This window comes from Vicugna pacos, chromosome 15, assembly GCF_048564905.1.
Source record: "Vicugna pacos chromosome 15, VicPac4, whole genome shotgun sequence".
NCBI classification, from domain to species: Eukaryota; Metazoa; Chordata; class Mammalia; order Artiodactyla; family Camelidae; genus Vicugna; species Vicugna pacos.
In genome coordinates, this window is record NC_133001.1 from 30,091,314 (window position 1) to 30,108,538 (window position 17,225).

At 57.9% G+C, this 17,225-nt stretch overlaps 1 protein-coding gene across 1 annotated transcript in view; it reads left to right on the plus strand.

Annotated features, from left to right (window-relative positions):
* Window positions 1-17,225, plus strand: part of LOC140685710 (uncharacterized) — a 75,082-nt gene that overhangs the window by 52,376 nt on the left and 5,481 nt on the right. The window contains exons 63-85 of the mRNA XM_072937792.1: window positions 2-63; window positions 984-1,113; window positions 1,552-1,613; window positions 2,534-2,663; window positions 3,102-3,163; window positions 4,084-4,213; window positions 4,652-4,713; window positions 5,634-5,763; window positions 6,202-6,263; window positions 7,184-7,313; window positions 7,752-7,813; window positions 8,734-8,863; window positions 9,302-9,363; window positions 10,284-10,413; window positions 10,852-10,913; window positions 11,834-11,963; window positions 12,402-12,463; window positions 13,384-13,513; window positions 13,952-14,013; window positions 14,934-15,063; window positions 15,502-15,563; window positions 16,477-16,606; window positions 17,023-17,060. Of these exons, the coding sequence (XP_072793893.1) occupies window positions 2-63; window positions 984-1,113; window positions 1,552-1,613; window positions 2,534-2,663; window positions 3,102-3,163; window positions 4,084-4,213; window positions 4,652-4,713; window positions 5,634-5,763; window positions 6,202-6,263; window positions 7,184-7,313; window positions 7,752-7,813; window positions 8,734-8,863; window positions 9,302-9,363; window positions 10,284-10,413; window positions 10,852-10,913; window positions 11,834-11,963; window positions 12,402-12,463; window positions 13,384-13,513; window positions 13,952-14,013; window positions 14,934-15,063; window positions 15,502-15,563; window positions 16,477-16,606; window positions 17,023-17,060 (2,150 nt within the window). The remainder of the gene's footprint in view (window position 1; window positions 64-983; window positions 1,114-1,551; window positions 1,614-2,533; window positions 2,664-3,101; window positions 3,164-4,083; window positions 4,214-4,651; window positions 4,714-5,633; window positions 5,764-6,201; window positions 6,264-7,183; window positions 7,314-7,751; window positions 7,814-8,733; window positions 8,864-9,301; window positions 9,364-10,283; window positions 10,414-10,851; window positions 10,914-11,833; window positions 11,964-12,401; window positions 12,464-13,383; window positions 13,514-13,951; window positions 14,014-14,933; window positions 15,064-15,501; window positions 15,564-16,476; window positions 16,607-17,022; window positions 17,061-17,225) is intronic.

Genomic DNA, 17,225 nt, shown 5'->3' on the forward strand with positions numbered 1-17,225 from the left:
GGCCCCGTGACAGTGCCCCAGAGCGGAGAACCGGACGAGGCCGATGTCTTTTCCGATAAAGAGGTACCGTCTCCCTTTGTCACTGTTCTTCTCCTTCGTTCGGTAGGTAAGCGTCGGGGCACGCTGCAGCGGGGACGCCTGGGTGCTTTGAGCCTGCGTCCCCAAGTTTGCATTTGCCCGGGAAGGTCTGCGGGCTTACAATGTGGTCCATCCCAGTGCACACCTACTACAGTTACCGGGTGCTTCACGTCGTGTGACTGCACGACGCACCTGCAGCAATTTTGGAGGCTCACCTCGTGAAACGGGTGTCTGTATCTACGTGGTGTGGCCCAGTTCTTTTCCGTTAGCGTTTGTGAGGGGACGCTGGAGGCGGACCGCGCCCTGTGGCAGTCAGGTGCTTTGCTGTCGTCGTTTGATCTTGGCTTTTTTTCCTGTGGCCACCCTGACCTGAAAGTTACCAGGGGACGTCTGGCCTTGAATGTAGGGGCTTTTGCCCCTTTCCAGCCCATCGCCAGTAACAGTGCTGTAGTTTCCCTCGCGACTTCCTCTGATGCTTGACCCCTCAGCCTTTGGCCCAGGCTGCCCTTCCCCGGAAGCGCCCTCGCTTCCCCCTGTGTGCACTGGGTTGTGTCTCTGAAGACCCAGTGCGGGCTTCCCAGCGCCCCGTGACCTAGCGGCCTGCCACGGGCTCTCCTGTCCCTTGTGCCGCTCGCCCTGTGCCTCCGCCCTGGGTTGGAGAGCGGTCAGACTTCTGCGTGCCGGGTCGTCTTCCTGGCTCCCTCCCGGTGGCAGAGTCGAGAGAAGGGCCCCCACCCCCTTTCATGAGTTTCGGCAGCTCCTCCCAGGGGAGAGGGCTTATGATCTGAGAGGTGGCGTGCGTCCTTGTTGTCCCCATGACTGACTGGGGGAAAGACCCCGTGCGTGAGTGTGATGGTTTCTGGCGTTCGGTTCTTGTTTAATTAATTGCCCTCTTGTGTTCCTAGGGGTTGGCGACCGAGCCAGAGGCCGGCAGGCCAGCAGCCGATAGCCAGACGTTTGGACTTGCTCCAGGGCCAGTAACAGCGCATGACACCTTGAGCTGTGTTGATGGAGCTGGCCCAACTGACACGTTCGGTAAGTTAGTGTACACGTCTGGGGGTTTTCTGTCCCTCTCTTGTCTTGATCAGGCGTCTGTCCGGAAACTCAGTTTTCGGAGGGAGCAGTGCAGCTCTGCGGTAGAGTGAACGCATGCTTAGCAGGCAGGGCTTCCTGGATTCGATGCCCACTGCCTCCCTTAAACAGAACGCCTACTGTGAAACACCTGAAAGGTGTAGGTCCTGGCACAGCATCCGTCCCCTTTTGGGCGGTTGGCCTTTGCCACCTGTCCTCACAGAGATCCCAGCCACGACGGCGCTTCTCCTTCCAGGAGGTGCTTTGGCCCCCTGACCTCCTTCTGTGCCCCTTGGTTGCCCTGAAACACGCATGAGTTGGGGATAGGTGAGGAGAGGAGGGGGGTTTGCAGTTCCCAGAGGTTCGTGTCCCCATTAATGTACGTGTGACTCCTTCTTACAGGCCCCGTGACAGTGCCCCAGAGCGGAGAACCGGACGAGGCCGATGTCTTTTCCGATAAAGAGGTACCGTCTCCCTTTGTCACTGTTCTTCTCCTTCGTTCGGTAGGTAAGCGTCGGGGCACGCTGCAGCGGGGACGCCTGGGTGCTTTGAGCCTGCGTCCCCAAGTTTGCATTTGCCCGGGAAGGTCTGCGGGCTTACAATGTGGTCCATCCCAGTGCACACCTACTACAGTTACCGGGTGCTTCACGTCGTGTGACTGCACGACGCACCTGCAGCAATTTTGGAGGCTCACCTCGTGAAACGGGTGTCTGTATCTACGTGGTGTGGCCCAGTTCTTTTCCGTTAGCGTTTGTGAGGGGACGCTGGAGGCGGACCGCGCCCTGTGGCAGTCAGGTGCTTTGCTGTCGTCGTTTGATCTTGGCTTTTTTTCCTGTGGCCACCCTGACCTGAAAGTTACCAGGGGACGTCTGGCCTTGAATGTAGGGGCTTTTGCCCCTTTCCAGCCCATCGCCAGTAACAGTGCTGTAGTTTCCCTCGCGACTTCCTCTGATGCTTGACCCCTCAGCCTTTGGCCCAGGCTGCCCTTCCCCGGAAGCGCCCTCGCTTCCCCCTGTGTGCACTGGGTTGTGTCTCTGAAGACCCAGTGCGGGCTTCCCAGCGCCCCGTGACCTAGCGGCCTGCCACGGGCTCTCCTGTCCCTTGTGCCGCTCGCCCTGTGCCTCCGCCCTGGGTTGGAGAGCGGTCAGACTTCTGCGTGCCGGGTCGTCTTCCTGGCTCCCTCCCGGTGGCAGAGTCGAGAGAAGGGCCCCCACCCCCTTTCATGAGTTTCGGCAGCTCCTCCCAGGGGAGAGGGCTTATGATCTGAGAGGTGGCGTGCGTCCTTGTTGTCCCCATGACTGACTGGGGGAAAGACCCCGTGCGTGAGTGTGATGGTTTCTGGCGTTCGGTTCTTGTTTAATTAATTGCCCTCTTGTGTTCCTAGGGGTTGGCGACCGAGCCAGAGGCCGGCAGGCCAGCAGCCGATAGCCAGACGTTTGGACTTGCTCCAGGGCCAGTAACAGCGCATGACACCTTGAGCTGTGTTGATGGAGCTGGCCCAACTGACACGTTCGGTAAGTTAGTGTACACGTCTGGGGGTTTTCTGTCCCTCTCTTGTCTTGATCAGGCGTCTGTCCGGAAACTCAGTTTTCGGAGGGAGCAGTGCAGCTCTGCGGTAGAGTGAACGCATGCTTAGCAGGCAGGGCTTCCTGGATTCGATGCCCACTGCCTCCCTTAAACAGAACGCCTACTGTGAAACACCTGAAAGGTGTAGGTCCTGGCACAGCATCCGTCCCCTTTTGGGCGGTTGGCCTTTGCCACCTGTCCTCACAGAGATCCCAGCCACGACGGCGCTTCTCCTTCCAGGAGGTGCTTTGGCCCCCTGACCTCCTTCTGTGCCCCTTGGTTGCCCTGAAACACGCATGAGTTGGGGATAGGTGAGGAGAGGAGGGGGGTTTGCAGTTCCCAGAGGTTCGTGTCCCCATTAATGTACGTGTGACTCCTTCTTACAGGCCCCGTGACAGTGCCCCAGAGCGGAGAACCGGACGAGGCCGATGTCTTTTCCGATAAAGAGGTACCGTCTCCCTTTGTCACTGTTCTTCTCCTTCGTTCGGTAGGTAAGCGTCGGGGCACGCTGCAGCGGGGACGCCTGGGTGCTTTGAGCCTGCGTCCCCAAGTTTGCATTTGCCCGGGAAGGTCTGCGGGCTTACAATGTGGTCCATCCCAGTGCACACCTACTACAGTTACCGGGTGCTTCACGTCGTGTGACTGCACGACGCACCTGCAGCAATTTTGGAGGCTCACCTCGTGAAACGGGTGTCTGTATCTACGTGGTGTGGCCCAGTTCTTTTCCGTTAGCGTTTGTGAGGGGACGCTGGAGGCGGACCGCGCCCTGTGGCAGTCAGGTGCTTTGCTGTCGTCGTTTGATCTTGGCTTTTTTTCCTGTGGCCACCCTGACCTGAAAGTTACCAGGGGACGTCTGGCCTTGAATGTAGGGGCTTTTGCCCCTTTCCAGCCCATCGCCAGTAACAGTGCTGTAGTTTCCCTCGCGACTTCCTCTGATGCTTGACCCCTCAGCCTTTGGCCCAGGCTGCCCTTCCCCGGAAGCGCCCTCGCTTCCCCCTGTGTGCACTGGGTTGTGTCTCTGAAGACCCAGTGCGGGCTTCCCAGCGCCCCGTGACCTAGCGGCCTGCCACGGGCTCTCCTGTCCCTTGTGCCGCTCGCCCTGTGCCTCCGCCCTGGGTTGGAGAGCGGTCAGACTTCTGCGTGCCGGGTCGTCTTCCTGGCTCCCTCCCGGTGGCAGAGTCGAGAGAAGGGCCCCCACCCCCTTTCATGAGTTTCGGCAGCTCCTCCCAGGGGAGAGGGCTTATGATCTGAGAGGTGGCGTGCGTCCTTGTTGTCCCCATGACTGACTGGGGGAAAGACCCCGTGCGTGAGTGTGATGGTTTCTGGCGTTCGGTTCTTGTTTAATTAATTGCCCTCTTGTGTTCCTAGGGGTTGGCGACCGAGCCAGAGGCCGGCAGGCCAGCAGCCGATAGCCAGACGTTTGGACTTGCTCCAGGGCCAGTAACAGCGCATGACACCTTGAGCTGTGTTGATGGAGCTGGCCCAACTGACACGTTCGGTAAGTTAGTGTACACGTCTGGGGGTTTTCTGTCCCTCTCTTGTCTTGATCAGGCGTCTGTCCGGAAACTCAGTTTTCGGAGGGAGCAGTGCAGCTCTGCGGTAGAGTGAACGCATGCTTAGCAGGCAGGGCTTCCTGGATTCGATGCCCACTGCCTCCCTTAAACAGAACGCCTACTGTGAAACACCTGAAAGGTGTAGGTCCTGGCACAGCATCCGTCCCCTTTTGGGCGGTTGGCCTTTGCCACCTGTCCTCACAGAGATCCCAGCCACGACGGCGCTTCTCCTTCCAGGAGGTGCTTTGGCCCCCTGACCTCCTTCTGTGCCCCTTGGTTGCCCTGAAACACGCATGAGTTGGGGATAGGTGAGGAGAGGAGGGGGGTTTGAAGTTCCCAGAGGTTCGTGTCCCCATTAATGTACGTGTGACTCCTTCTTACAGGCCCCGTGACAGTGCCCCAGAGCGGAGAACCGGACGAGGCCGATGTCTTTTCCGATAAAGAGGTACCGTCTCCCTTTGTCACTGTTCTTCTCCTTCGTTCGGTAGGTAAGCGTCGGGGCACGCTGCAGCGGGGACGCCTGGGTGCTTTGAGCCTGCGTCCCCAAGTTTGCATTTGCCCGGGAAGGTCTGCGGGCTTACAATGTGGTCCATCCCAGTGCACACCTACTACAGTTACCGGGTGCTTCACGTCGTGTGACTGCACGACGCACCTGCAGCAATTTTGGAGGCTCACCTCGTGAAACGGGTGTCTGTATCTACGTGGTGTGGCCCAGTTCTTTTCCGTTAGCGTTTGTGAGGGGACGCTGGAGGCGGACCGCGCCCTGTGGCAGTCAGGTGCTTTGCTGTCGTCGTTTGATCTTGGCTTTTTTTCCTGTGGCCACCCTGACCTGAAAGTTACCAGGGGACGTCTGGCCTTGAATGTAGGGGCTTTTGCCCCTTTCCAGCCCATCGCCAGTAACAGTGCTGTAGTTTCCCTCGCGACTTCCTCTGATGCTTGACCCCTCAGCCTTTGGCCCAGGCTGCCCTTCCCCGGAAGCGCCCTCGCTTCCCCCTGTGTGCACTGGGTTGTGTCTCTGAAGACCCAGTGCGGGCTTCCCAGCGCCCCGTGACCTAGCGGCCTGCCACGGGCTCTCCTGTCCCTTGTGCCGCTCGCCCTGTGCCTCCGCCCTGGGTTGGAGAGCGGTCAGACTTCTGCGTGCCGGGTCGTCTTCCTGGCTCCCTCCCGGTGGCAGAGTCGAGAGAAGGGCCCCCACCCCCTTTCATGAGTTTCGGCAGCTCCTCCCAGGGGAGAGGGCTTATGATCTGAGAGGTGGCGTGCGTCCTTGTTGTCCCCATGACTGACTGGGGGAAAGACCCCGTGCGTGAGTGTGATGGTTTCTGGCGTTCGGTTCTTGTTTAATTAATTGCCCTCTTGTGTTCCTAGGGGTTGGCGACCGAGCCAGAGGCCGGCAGGCCAGCAGCCGATAGCCAGACGTTTGGACTTGCTCCAGGGCCAGTAACAGCGCATGACACCTTGAGCTGTGTTGATGGAGCTGGCCCAACTGACACGTTCGGTAAGTTAGTGTACACGTCTGGGGGTTTTCTGTCCCTCTCTTGTCTTGATCAGGCGTCTGTCCGGAAACTCAGTTTTCGGAGGGAGCAGTGCAGCTCTGCGGTAGAGTGAACGCATGCTTAGCAGGCAGGGCTTCCTGGATTCGATGCCCACTGCCTCCCTTAAACAGAACGCCTACTGTGAAACACCTGAAAGGTGTAGGTCCTGGCACAGCATCCGTCCCCTTTTGGGCGGTTGGCCTTTGCCACCTGTCCTCACAGAGATCCCAGCCACGACGGCGCTTCTCCTTCCAGGAGGTGCTTTGGCCCCCTGACCTCCTTCTGTGCCCCTTGGTTGCCCTGAAACACGCATGAGTTGGGGATAGGTGAGGAGAGGAGGGGGGTTTGCAGTTCCCAGAGGTTCGTGTCCCCATTAATGTACGTGTGACTCCTTCTTACAGGCCCCGTGACAGTGCCCCAGAGCGGAGAACCGGACGAGGCCGATGTCTTTTCCGATAAAGAGGTACCGTCTCCCTTTGTCACTGTTCTTCTCCTTCGTTCGGTAGGTAAGCGTCGGGGCACGCTGCAGCGGGGACGCCTGGGTGCTTTGAGCCTGCGTCCCCAAGTTTGCATTTGCCCGGGAAGGTCTGCGGGCTTACAATGTGGTCCATCCCAGTGCACACCTACTACAGTTACCGGGTGCTTCACGTCGTGTGACTGCACGACGCACCTGCAGCAATTTTGGAGGCTCACCTCGTGAAACGGGTGTCTGTATCTACGTGGTGTGGCCCAGTTCTTTTCCGTTAGCGTTTGTGAGGGGACGCTGGAGGCGGACCGCGCCCTGTGGCAGTCAGGTGCTTTGCTGTCGTCGTTTGATCTTGGCTTTTTTTCCTGTGGCCACCCTGACCTGAAAGTTACCAGGGGACGTCTGGCCTTGAATGTAGGGGCTTTTGCCCCTTTCCAGCCCATCGCCAGTAACAGTGCTGTAGTTTCCCTCGCGACTTCCTCTGATGCTTGACCCCTCAGCCTTTGGCCCAGGCTGCCCTTCCCCGGAAGCGCCCTCGCTTCCCCCTGTGTGCACTGGGTTGTGTCTCTGAAGACCCAGTGCGGGCTTCCCAGCGCCCCGTGACCTAGCGGCCTGCCACGGGCTCTCCTGTCCCTTGTGCCGCTCGCCCTGTGCCTCCGCCCTGGGTTGGAGAGCGGTCAGACTTCTGCGTGCCGGGTCGTCTTCCTGGCTCCCTCCCGGTGGCAGAGTCGAGAGAAGGGCCCCCACCCCCTTTCATGAGTTTCGGCAGCTCCTCCCAGGGGAGAGGGCTTATGATCTGAGAGGTGGCGTGCGTCCTTGTTGTCCCCATGACTGACTGGGGGAAAGACCCCGTGCGTGAGTGTGATGGTTTCTGGCGTTCGGTTCTTGTTTAATTAATTGCCCTCTTGTGTTCCTAGGGGTTGGCGACCGAGCCAGAGGCCGGCAGGCCAGCAGCCGATAGCCAGACGTTTGGACTTGCTCCAGGGCCAGTAACAGCGCATGACACCTTGAGCTGTGTTGATGGAGCTGGCCCAACTGACACGTTCGGTAAGTTAGTGTACACGTCTGGGGGTTTTCTGTCCCTCTCTTGTCTTGATCAGGCGTCTGTCCGGAAACTCAGTTTTCGGAGGGAGCAGTGCAGCTCTGCGGTAGAGTGAACGCATGCTTAGCAGGCAGGGCTTCCTGGATTCGATGCCCACTGCCTCCCTTAAACAGAACGCCTACTGTGAAACACCTGAAAGGTGTAGGTCCTGGCACAGCATCCGTCCCCTTTTGGGCGGTTGGCCTTTGCCACCTGTCCTCACAGAGATCCCAGCCACGACGGCGCTTCTCCTTCCAGGAGGTGCTTTGGCCCCCTGACCTCCTTCTGTGCCCCTTGGTTGCCCTGAAACACGCATGAGTTGGGGATAGGTGAGGAGAGGAGGGGGGTTTGAAGTTCCCAGAGGTTCGTGTCCCCATTAATGTACGTGTGACTCCTTCTTACAGGCCCCGTGACAGTGCCCCAGAGCGGAGAACCGGACGAGGCCGATGTCTTTTCCGATAAAGAGGTACCGTCTCCCTTTGTCACTGTTCTTCTCCTTCGTTCGGTAGGTAAGCGTCGGGGCACGCTGCAGCGGGGACGCCTGGGTGCTTTGAGCCTGCGTCCCCAAGTTTGCATTTGCCCGGGAAGGTCTGCGGGCTTACAATGTGGTCCATCCCAGTGCACACCTACTACAGTTACCGGGTGCTTCACGTCGTGTGACTGCACGACGCACCTGCAGCAATTTTGGAGGCTCACCTCGTGAAACGGGTGTCTGTATCTACGTGGTGTGGCCCAGTTCTTTTCCGTTAGCGTTTGTGAGGGGACGCTGGAGGCGGACCGCGCCCTGTGGCAGTCAGGTGCTTTGCTGTCGTCGTTTGATCTTGGCTTTTTTTCCTGTGGCCACCCTGACCTGAAAGTTACCAGGGGACGTCTGGCCTTGAATGTAGGGGCTTTTGCCCCTTTCCAGCCCATCGCCAGTAACAGTGCTGTAGTTTCCCTCGCGACTTCCTCTGATGCTTGACCCCTCAGCCTTTGGCCCAGGCTGCCCTTCCCCGGAAGCGCCCTCGCTTCCCCCTGTGTGCACTGGGTTGTGTCTCTGAAGACCCAGTGCGGGCTTCCCAGCGCCCCGTGACCTAGCGGCCTGCCACGGGCTCTCCTGTCCCTTGTGCCGCTCGCCCTGTGCCTCCGCCCTGGGTTGGAGAGCGGTCAGACTTCTGCGTGCCGGGTCGTCTTCCTGGCTCCCTCCCGGTGGCAGAGTCGAGAGAAGGGCCCCCACCCCCTTTCATGAGTTTCGGCAGCTCCTCCCAGGGGAGAGGGCTTATGATCTGAGAGGTGGCGTGCGTCCTTGTTGTCCCCATGACTGACTGGGGGAAAGACCCCGTGCGTGAGTGTGATGGTTTCTGGCGTTCGGTTCTTGTTTAATTAATTGCCCTCTTGTGTTCCTAGGGGTTGGCGACCGAGCCAGAGGCCGGCAGGCCAGCAGCCGATAGCCAGACGTTTGGACTTGCTCCAGGGCCAGTAACAGCGCATGACACCTTGAGCTGTGTTGATGGAGCTGGCCCAACTGACACGTTCGGTAAGTTAGTGTACACGTCTGGGGGTTTTCTGTCCCTCTCTTGTCTTGATCAGGCGTCTGTCCGGAAACTCAGTTTTCGGAGGGAGCAGTGCAGCTCTGCGGTAGAGTGAACGCATGCTTAGCAGGCAGGGCTTCCTGGATTCGATGCCCACTGCCTCCCTTAAACAGAACGCCTACTGTGAAACACCTGAAAGGTGTAGGTCCTGGCACAGCATCCGTCCCCTTTTGGGCGGTTGGCCTTTGCCACCTGTCCTCACAGAGATCCCAGCCACGACGGCGCTTCTCCTTCCAGGAGGTGCTTTGGCCCCCTGACCTCCTTCTGTGCCCCTTGGTTGCCCTGAAACACGCATGAGTTGGGGATAGGTGAGGAGAGGAGGGGGGTTTGAAGTTCCCAGAGGTTCGTGTCCCCATTAATGTACGTGTGACTCCTTCTTACAGGCCCCGTGACAGTGCCCCAGAGCGGAGAACCGGACGAGGCCGATGTCTTTTCCGATAAAGAGGTACCGTCTCCCTTTGTCACTGTTCTTCTCCTTCGTTCGGTAGGTAAGCGTCGGGGCACGCTGCAGCGGGGACGCCTGGGTGCTTTGAGCCTGCGTCCCCAAGTTTGCATTTGCCCGGGAAGGTCTGCGGGCTTACAATGTGGTCCATCCCAGTGCACACCTACTACAGTTACCGGGTGCTTCACGTCGTGTGACTGCACGACGCACCTGCAGCAATTTTGGAGGCTCACCTCGTGAAACGGGTGTCTGTATCTACGTGGTGTGGCCCAGTTCTTTTCCGTTAGCGTTTGTGAGGGGACGCTGGAGGCGGACCGCGCCCTGTGGCAGTCAGGTGCTTTGCTGTCGTCGTTTGATCTTGGCTTTTTTTCCTGTGGCCACCCTGACCTGAAAGTTACCAGGGGACGTCTGGCCTTGAATGTAGGGGCTTTTGCCCCTTTCCAGCCCATCGCCAGTAACAGTGCTGTAGTTTCCCTCGCGACTTCCTCTGATGCTTGACCCCTCAGCCTTTGGCCCAGGCTGCCCTTCCCCGGAAGCGCCCTCGCTTCCCCCTGTGTGCACTGGGTTGTGTCTCTGAAGACCCAGTGCGGGCTTCCCAGCGCCCCGTGACCTAGCGGCCTGCCACGGGCTCTCCTGTCCCTTGTGCCGCTCGCCCTGTGCCTCCGCCCTGGGTTGGAGAGCGGTCAGACTTCTGCGTGCCGGGTCGTCTTCCTGGCTCCCTCCCGGTGGCAGAGTCGAGAGAAGGGCCCCCACCCCCTTTCATGAGTTTCGGCAGCTCCTCCCAGGGGAGAGGGCTTATGATCTGAGAGGTGGCGTGCGTCCTTGTTGTCCCCATGACTGACTGGGGGAAAGACCCCGTGCGTGAGTGTGATGGTTTCTGGCGTTCGGTTCTTGTTTAATTAATTGCCCTCTTGTGTTCCTAGGGGTTGGCGACCGAGCCAGAGGCCGGCAGGCCAGCAGCCGATAGCCAGACGTTTGGACTTGCTCCAGGGCCAGTAACAGCGCATGACACCTTGAGCTGTGTTGATGGAGCTGGCCCAACTGACACGTTCGGTAAGTTAGTGTACACGTCTGGGGGTTTTCTGTCCCTCTCTTGTCTTGATCAGGCGTCTGTCCGGAAACTCAGTTTTCGGAGGGAGCAGTGCAGCTCTGCGGTAGAGTGAACGCATGCTTAGCAGGCAGGGCTTCCTGGATTCGATGCCCACTGCCTCCCTTAAACAGAACGCCTACTGTGAAACACCTGAAAGGTGTAGGTCCTGGCACAGCATCCGTCCCCTTTTGGGCGGTTGGCCTTTGCCACCTGTCCTCACAGAGATCCCAGCCACGACGGCGCTTCTCCTTCCAGGAGGTGCTTTGGCCCCCTGACCTCCTTCTGTGCCCCTTGGTTGCCCTGAAACACGCATGAGTTGGGGATAGGTGAGGAGAGGAGGGGGGTTTGCAGTTCCCAGAGGTTCGTGTCCCCATTAATGTACGTGTGACTCCTTCTTACAGGCCCCGTGACAGTGCCCCAGAGCGGAGAACCGGACGAGGCCGATGTCTTTTCCGATAAAGAGGTACCGTCTCCCTTTGTCACTGTTCTTCTCCTTCGTTCGGTAGGTAAGCGTCGGGGCACGCTGCAGCGGGGACGCCTGGGTGCTTTGAGCCTGCGTCCCCAAGTTTGCATTTGCCCGGGAAGGTCTGCGGGCTTACAATGTGGTCCATCCCAGTGCACACCTACTACAGTTACCGGGTGCTTCACGTCGTGTGACTGCACGACGCACCTGCAGCAATTTTGGAGGCTCACCTCGTGAAACGGGTGTCTGTATCTACGTGGTGTGGCCCAGTTCTTTTCCGTTAGCGTTTGTGAGGGGACGCTGGAGGCGGACCGCGCCCTGTGGCAGTCAGGTGCTTTGCTGTCGTCGTTTGATCTTGGCTTTTTTTCCTGTGGCCACCCTGACCTGAAAGTTACCAGGGGACGTCTGGCCTTGAATGTAGGGGCTTTTGCCCCTTTCCAGCCCATCGCCAGTAACAGTGCTGTAGTTTCCCTCGCGACTTCCTCTGATGCTTGACCCCTCAGCCTTTGGCCCAGGCTGCCCTTCCCCGGAAGCGCCCTCGCTTCCCCCTGTGTGCACTGGGTTGTGTCTCTGAAGACCCAGTGCGGGCTTCCCAGCGCCCCGTGACCTAGCGGCCTGCCACGGGCTCTCCTGTCCCTTGTGCCGCTCGCCCTGTGCCTCCGCCCTGGGTTGGAGAGCGGTCAGACTTCTGCGTGCCGGGTCGTCTTCCTGGCTCCCTCCCGGTGGCAGAGTCGAGAGAAGGGCCCCCACCCCCTTTCATGAGTTTCGGCAGCTCCTCCCAGGGGAGAGGGCTTATGATCTGAGAGGTGGCGTGCGTCCTTGTTGTCCCCATGACTGACTGGGGGAAAGACCCCGTGCGTGAGTGTGATGGTTTCTGGCGTTCGGTTCTTGTTTAATTAATTGCCCTCTTGTGTTCCTAGGGGTTGGCGACCGAGCCAGAGGCCGGCAGGCCAGCAGCCGATAGCCAGACGTTTGGACTTGCTCCAGGGCCAGTAACAGCGCATGACACCTTGAGCTGTGTTGATGGAGCTGGCCCAACTGACACGTTCGGTAAGTTAGTGTACACGTCTGGGGGTTTTCTGTCCCTCTCTTGTCTTGATCAGGCGTCTGTCCGGAAACTCAGTTTTCGGAGGGAGCAGTGCAGCTCTGCGGTAGAGTGAACGCATGCTTAGCAGGCAGGGCTTCCTGGATTCGATGCCCACTGCCTCCCTTAAACAGAACGCCTACTGTGAAACACCTGAAAGGTGTAGGTCCTGGCACAGCATCCGTCCCCTTTTGGGCGGTTGGCCTTTGCCACCTGTCCTCACAGAGATCCCAGCCACGACGGCGCTTCTCCTTCCAGGAGGTGCTTTGGCCCCCTGACCTCCTTCTGTGCCCCTTGGTTGCCCTGAAACACGCATGAGTTGGGGATAGGTGAGGAGAGGAGGGGGGTTTGAAGTTCCCAGAGGTTCGTGTCCCCATTAATGTACGTGTGACTCCTTCTTACAGGCCCCGTGACAGTGCCCCAGAGCGGAGAACCGGACGAGGCCGATGTCTTTTCCGATAAAGAGGTACCGTCTCCCTTTGTCACTGTTCTTCTCCTTCGTTCGGTAGGTAAGCGTCGGGGCACGCTGCAGCGGGGACGCCTGGGTGCTTTGAGCCTGCGTCCCCAAGTTTGCATTTGCCCGGGAAGGTCTGCGGGCTTACAATGTGGTCCATCCCAGTGCACACCTACTACAGTTACCGGGTGCTTCACGTCGTGTGACTGCACGACGCACCTGCAGCAATTTTGGAGGCTCACCTCGTGAAACGGGTGTCTGTATCTACGTGGTGTGGCCCAGTTCTTTTCCGTTAGCGTTTGTGAGGGGACGCTGGAGGCGGACCGCGCCCTGTGGCAGTCAGGTGCTTTGCTGTCGTCGTTTGATCTTGGCTTTTTTTCCTGTGGCCACCCTGACCTGAAAGTTACCAGGGGACGTCTGGCCTTGAATGTAGGGGCTTTTGCCCCTTTCCAGCCCATCGCCAGTAACAGTGCTGTAGTTTCCCTCGCGACTTCCTCTGATGCTTGACCCCTCAGCCTTTGGCCCAGGCTGCCCTTCCCCGGAAGCGCCCTCGCTTCCCCCTGTGTGCACTGGGTTGTGTCTCTGAAGACCCAGTGCGGGCTTCCCAGCGCCCCGTGACCTAGCGGCCTGCCACGGGCTCTCCTGTCCCTTGTGCCGCTCGCCCTGTGCCTCCGCCCTGGGTTGGAGAGCGGTCAGACTTCTGCGTGCCGGGTCGTCTTCCTGGCTCCCTCCCGGTGGCAGAGTCGAGAGAAGGGCCCCCACCCCCTTTCATGAGTTTCGGCAGCTCCTCCCAGGGGAGAGGGCTTATGATCTGAGAGGTGGCGTGCGTCCTTGTTGTCCCCATGACTGACTGGGGGAAAGACCCCGTGCGTGAGTGTGATGGTTTCTGGCGTTCGGTTCTTGTTTAATTAATTGCCCTCTTGTGTTCCTAGGGGTTGGCGACCGAGCCAGAGGCCGGCAGGCCAGCAGCCGATAGCCAGACGTTTGGACTTGCTCCAGGGCCAGTAACAGCGCATGACACCTTGAGCTGTGTTGATGGAGCTGGCCCAACTGACACGTTCGGTAAGTTAGTGTACACGTCTGGGGGTTTTCTGTCCCTCTCTTGTCTTGATCAGGCGTCTGTCCGGAAACTCAGTTTTCGGAGGGAGCAGTGCAGCTCTGCGGTAGAGTGAACGCATGCTTAGCAGGCAGGGCTTCCTGGATTCGATGCCCACTGCCTCCCTTAAACAGAACGCCTACTGTGAAACACCTGAAAGGTGTAGGTCCTGGCACAGCATCCGTCCCCTTTTGGGCGGTTGGCCTTTGCCACCTGTCCTCACAGAGATCCCAGCCACGACGGCGCTTCTCCTTCCAGGAGGTGCTTTGGCCCCCTGACCTCCTTCTGTGCCCCTTGGTTGCCCTGAAACACGCATGAGTTGGGGATAGGTGAGGAGAGGAGGGGGGTTTGAAGTTCCCAGAGGTTCGTGTCCCCATTAATGTACGTGTGACTCCTTCTTACAGGCCCCGTGACAGTGCCCCAGAGCGGAGAACCGGACGAGGCCGATGTCTTTTCCGATAAAGAGGTACCGTCTCCCTTTGTCACTGTTCTTCTCCTTCGTTCGGTAGGTAAGCGTCGGGGCACGCTGCAGCGGGGACGCCTGGGTGCTTTGAGCCTGCGTCCCCAAGTTTGCATTTGCCCGGGAAGGTCTGCGGGCTTACAATGTGGTCCATCCCAGTGCACACCTACTACAGTTACCGGGTGCTTCACGTCGTGTGACTGCACGACGCACCTGCAGCAATTTTGGAGGCTCACCTCGTGAAACGGGTGTCTGTATCTACGTGGTGTGGCCCAGTTCTTTTCCGTTAGCGTTTGTGAGGGGACGCTGGAGGCGGACCGCGCCCTGTGGCAGTCAGGTGCTTTGCTGTCGTCGTTTGATCTTGGCTTTTTTTCCTGTGGCCACCCTGACCTGAAAGTTACCAGGGGACGTCTGGCCTTGAATGTAGGGGCTTTTGCCCCTTTCCAGCCCATCGCCAGTAACAGTGCTGTAGTTTCCCTCGCGACTTCCTCTGATGCTTGACCCCTCAGCCTTTGGCCCAGGCTGCCCTTCCCCGGAAGCGCCCTCGCTTCCCCCTGTGTGCACTGGGTTGTGTCTCTGAAGACCCAGTGCGGGCTTCCCAGCGCCCCGTGACCTAGCGGCCTGCCACGGGCTCTCCTGTCCCTTGTGCCGCTCGCCCTGTGCCTCCGCCCTGGGTTGGAGAGCGGTCAGACTTCTGCGTGCCGGGTCGTCTTCCTGGCTCCCTCCCGGTGGCAGAGTCGAGAGAAGGGCCCCCACCCCCTTTCATGAGTTTCGGCAGCTCCTCCCAGGGGAGAGGGCTTATGATCTGAGAGGTGGCGTGCGTCCTTGTTGTCCCCATGACTGACTGGGGGAAAGACCCCGTGCGTGAGTGTGATGGTTTCTGGCGTTCGGTTCTTGTTTAATTAATTGCCCTCTTGTGTTCCTAGGGGTTGGCGACCGAGCCAGAGGCCGGCAGGCCAGCAGCCGATAGCCAGACGTTTGGACTTGCTCCAGGGCCAGTAACAGCGCATGACACCTTGAGCTGTGTTGATGGAGCTGGCCCAACTGACACGTTCGGTAAGTTAGTGTACACGTCTGGGGGTTTTCTGTCCCTCTCTTGTCTTGATCAGGCGTCTGTCCGGAAACTCAGTTTTCGGAGGGAGCAGTGCAGCTCTGCGGTAGAGTGAACGCATGCTTAGCAGGCAGGGCTTCCTGGATTCGATGCCCACTGCCTCCCTTAAACAGAACGCCTACTGTGAAACACCTGAAAGGTGTAGGTCCTGGCACAGCATCCGTCCCCTTTTGGGCGGTTGGCCTTTGCCACCTGTCCTCACAGAGATCCCAGCCACGACGGCGCTTCTCCTTCCAGGAGGTGCTTTGGCCCCCTGACCTCCTTCTGTGCCCCTTGGTTGCCCTGAAACACGCATGAGTTGGGGATAGGTGAGGAGAGGAGGGGGGTTTGCAGTTCCCAGAGGTTCGTGTCCCCATTAATGTACGTGTGACTCCTTCTTACAGGCCCCGTGACAGTGCCCCAGAGCGGAGAACCGGACGAGGCCGATGTCTTTTCCGATAAAGAGGTACCGTCTCCCTTTGTCACTGTTCTTCTCCTTCGTTCGGTAGGTAAGCGTCGGGGCACGCTGCAGCGGGGACGCCTGGGTGCTTTGAGCCTGCGTCCCCAAGTTTGCATTTGCCCGGGAAGGTCTGCGGGCTTACAATGTGGTCCATCCCAGTGCACACCTACTACAGTTACCGGGTGCTTCACGTCGTGTGACTGCACGACGCACCTGCAGCAATTTTGGAGGCTCACCTCGTGAAACGGGTGTCTGTATCTACGTGGTGTGGCCCAGTTCTTTTCCGTTAGCGTTTGTGAGGGGACGCTGGAGGCGGACCGCGCCCTGTGGCAGTCAGGTGCTTTGCTGTCGTCGTTTGATCTTGGCTTTTTTTCCTGTGGCCACCCTGACCTGAAAGTTACCAGGGGACGTCTGGCCTTGAATGTAGGGGCTTTTGCCCCTTTCCAGCCCATCGCCAGTAACAGTGCTGTAGTTTCCCTCGCGACTTCCTCTGATGCTTGACCCCTCAGCCTTTGGCCCAGGCTGCCCTTCCCCGGAAGCGCCCTCGCTTCCCCCTGTGTGCACTGGGTTGTGTCTCTGAAGACCCAGTGCGGGCTTCCCAGCGCCCCGTGACCTAGCGGCCTGCCACGGGCTCTCCTGTCCCTTGTGCCGCTCGCCCTGTGCCTCCGCCCTGGGTTGGAGAGCGGTCAGACTTCTGCGTGCCGGGTCGTCTTCCTGGCTCCCTCCCGGTGGCAGAGTCGAGAGAAGGGCCCCCCTTTCATGTGTATCGGCAGCTCCTCCCAGGGGAGAGGGCTTATGATCTGAGAGGTGGCGTGCGTCCTTGTTGTCCTGGTGACTATTTTACTGAAAGACCATGTGTATTATTTTAATGTTTTGTAACTTTTGGTTCTTGTTTTTGGGTGTGTGTGTGTGTTCATAGGAAGTCTTGACTGGGCCTGAAATTGACAGATCAGTTCATGTTTCTGAGTCGGTTCACATTGCTCCAGAGGAACTAGCCGATCATGGCTCTTTGACGTCTGTTATTGCAGCAGAAAAAAGCTGTGCATTAAGTAAGTTGATGAATATGCATGATAGTTTTTTTCTCTATCGTAATACCTAGTGTGCCAGGGTAGATTTTTTAGCTCAGTAAGAGATAGAATGTATGCATTACAGGTAGTAATATTCGGTTCAGTTTTCAGTTCTCAAAAAAATATTATGAAATTCTGCTCTTTGTAAATATATATGTTATGACCATTTGTTGTTAGTGGTTTCCATTTAACATCTATCTTTATAGCTGTCCCATGTTTGATGATGTTTTTCGTCCAGAAAATGGTACAACTTTTGAAAGTGGCTTTTCTGCTTATTATATAGTAATATGCATGAGTGGCAGTTGATGTATATGTGTGTTCAAAATTTAGTTTGTAAGTATTCTCATTTATGTGTGTGTGCCTTAGTTTTATATGTAACATTTCCTCTTTTCATTTAGGTATCCAGGAAGATACAGAATCATCTTCTCATTTAGAGGTAGTATTCTATTTTTATTATTATTAGTATCGCCCTTAAATATTAACTAGTTTTGTTAATACATAAGTGAAGGGATGCTTTGAGGTTAGTTTCTCTTTTTGCATTTTCCCATCCATATTTTTCTTATGTTTTTGAATCTTCCATTAAGAAATTCTTTGAGTGCTA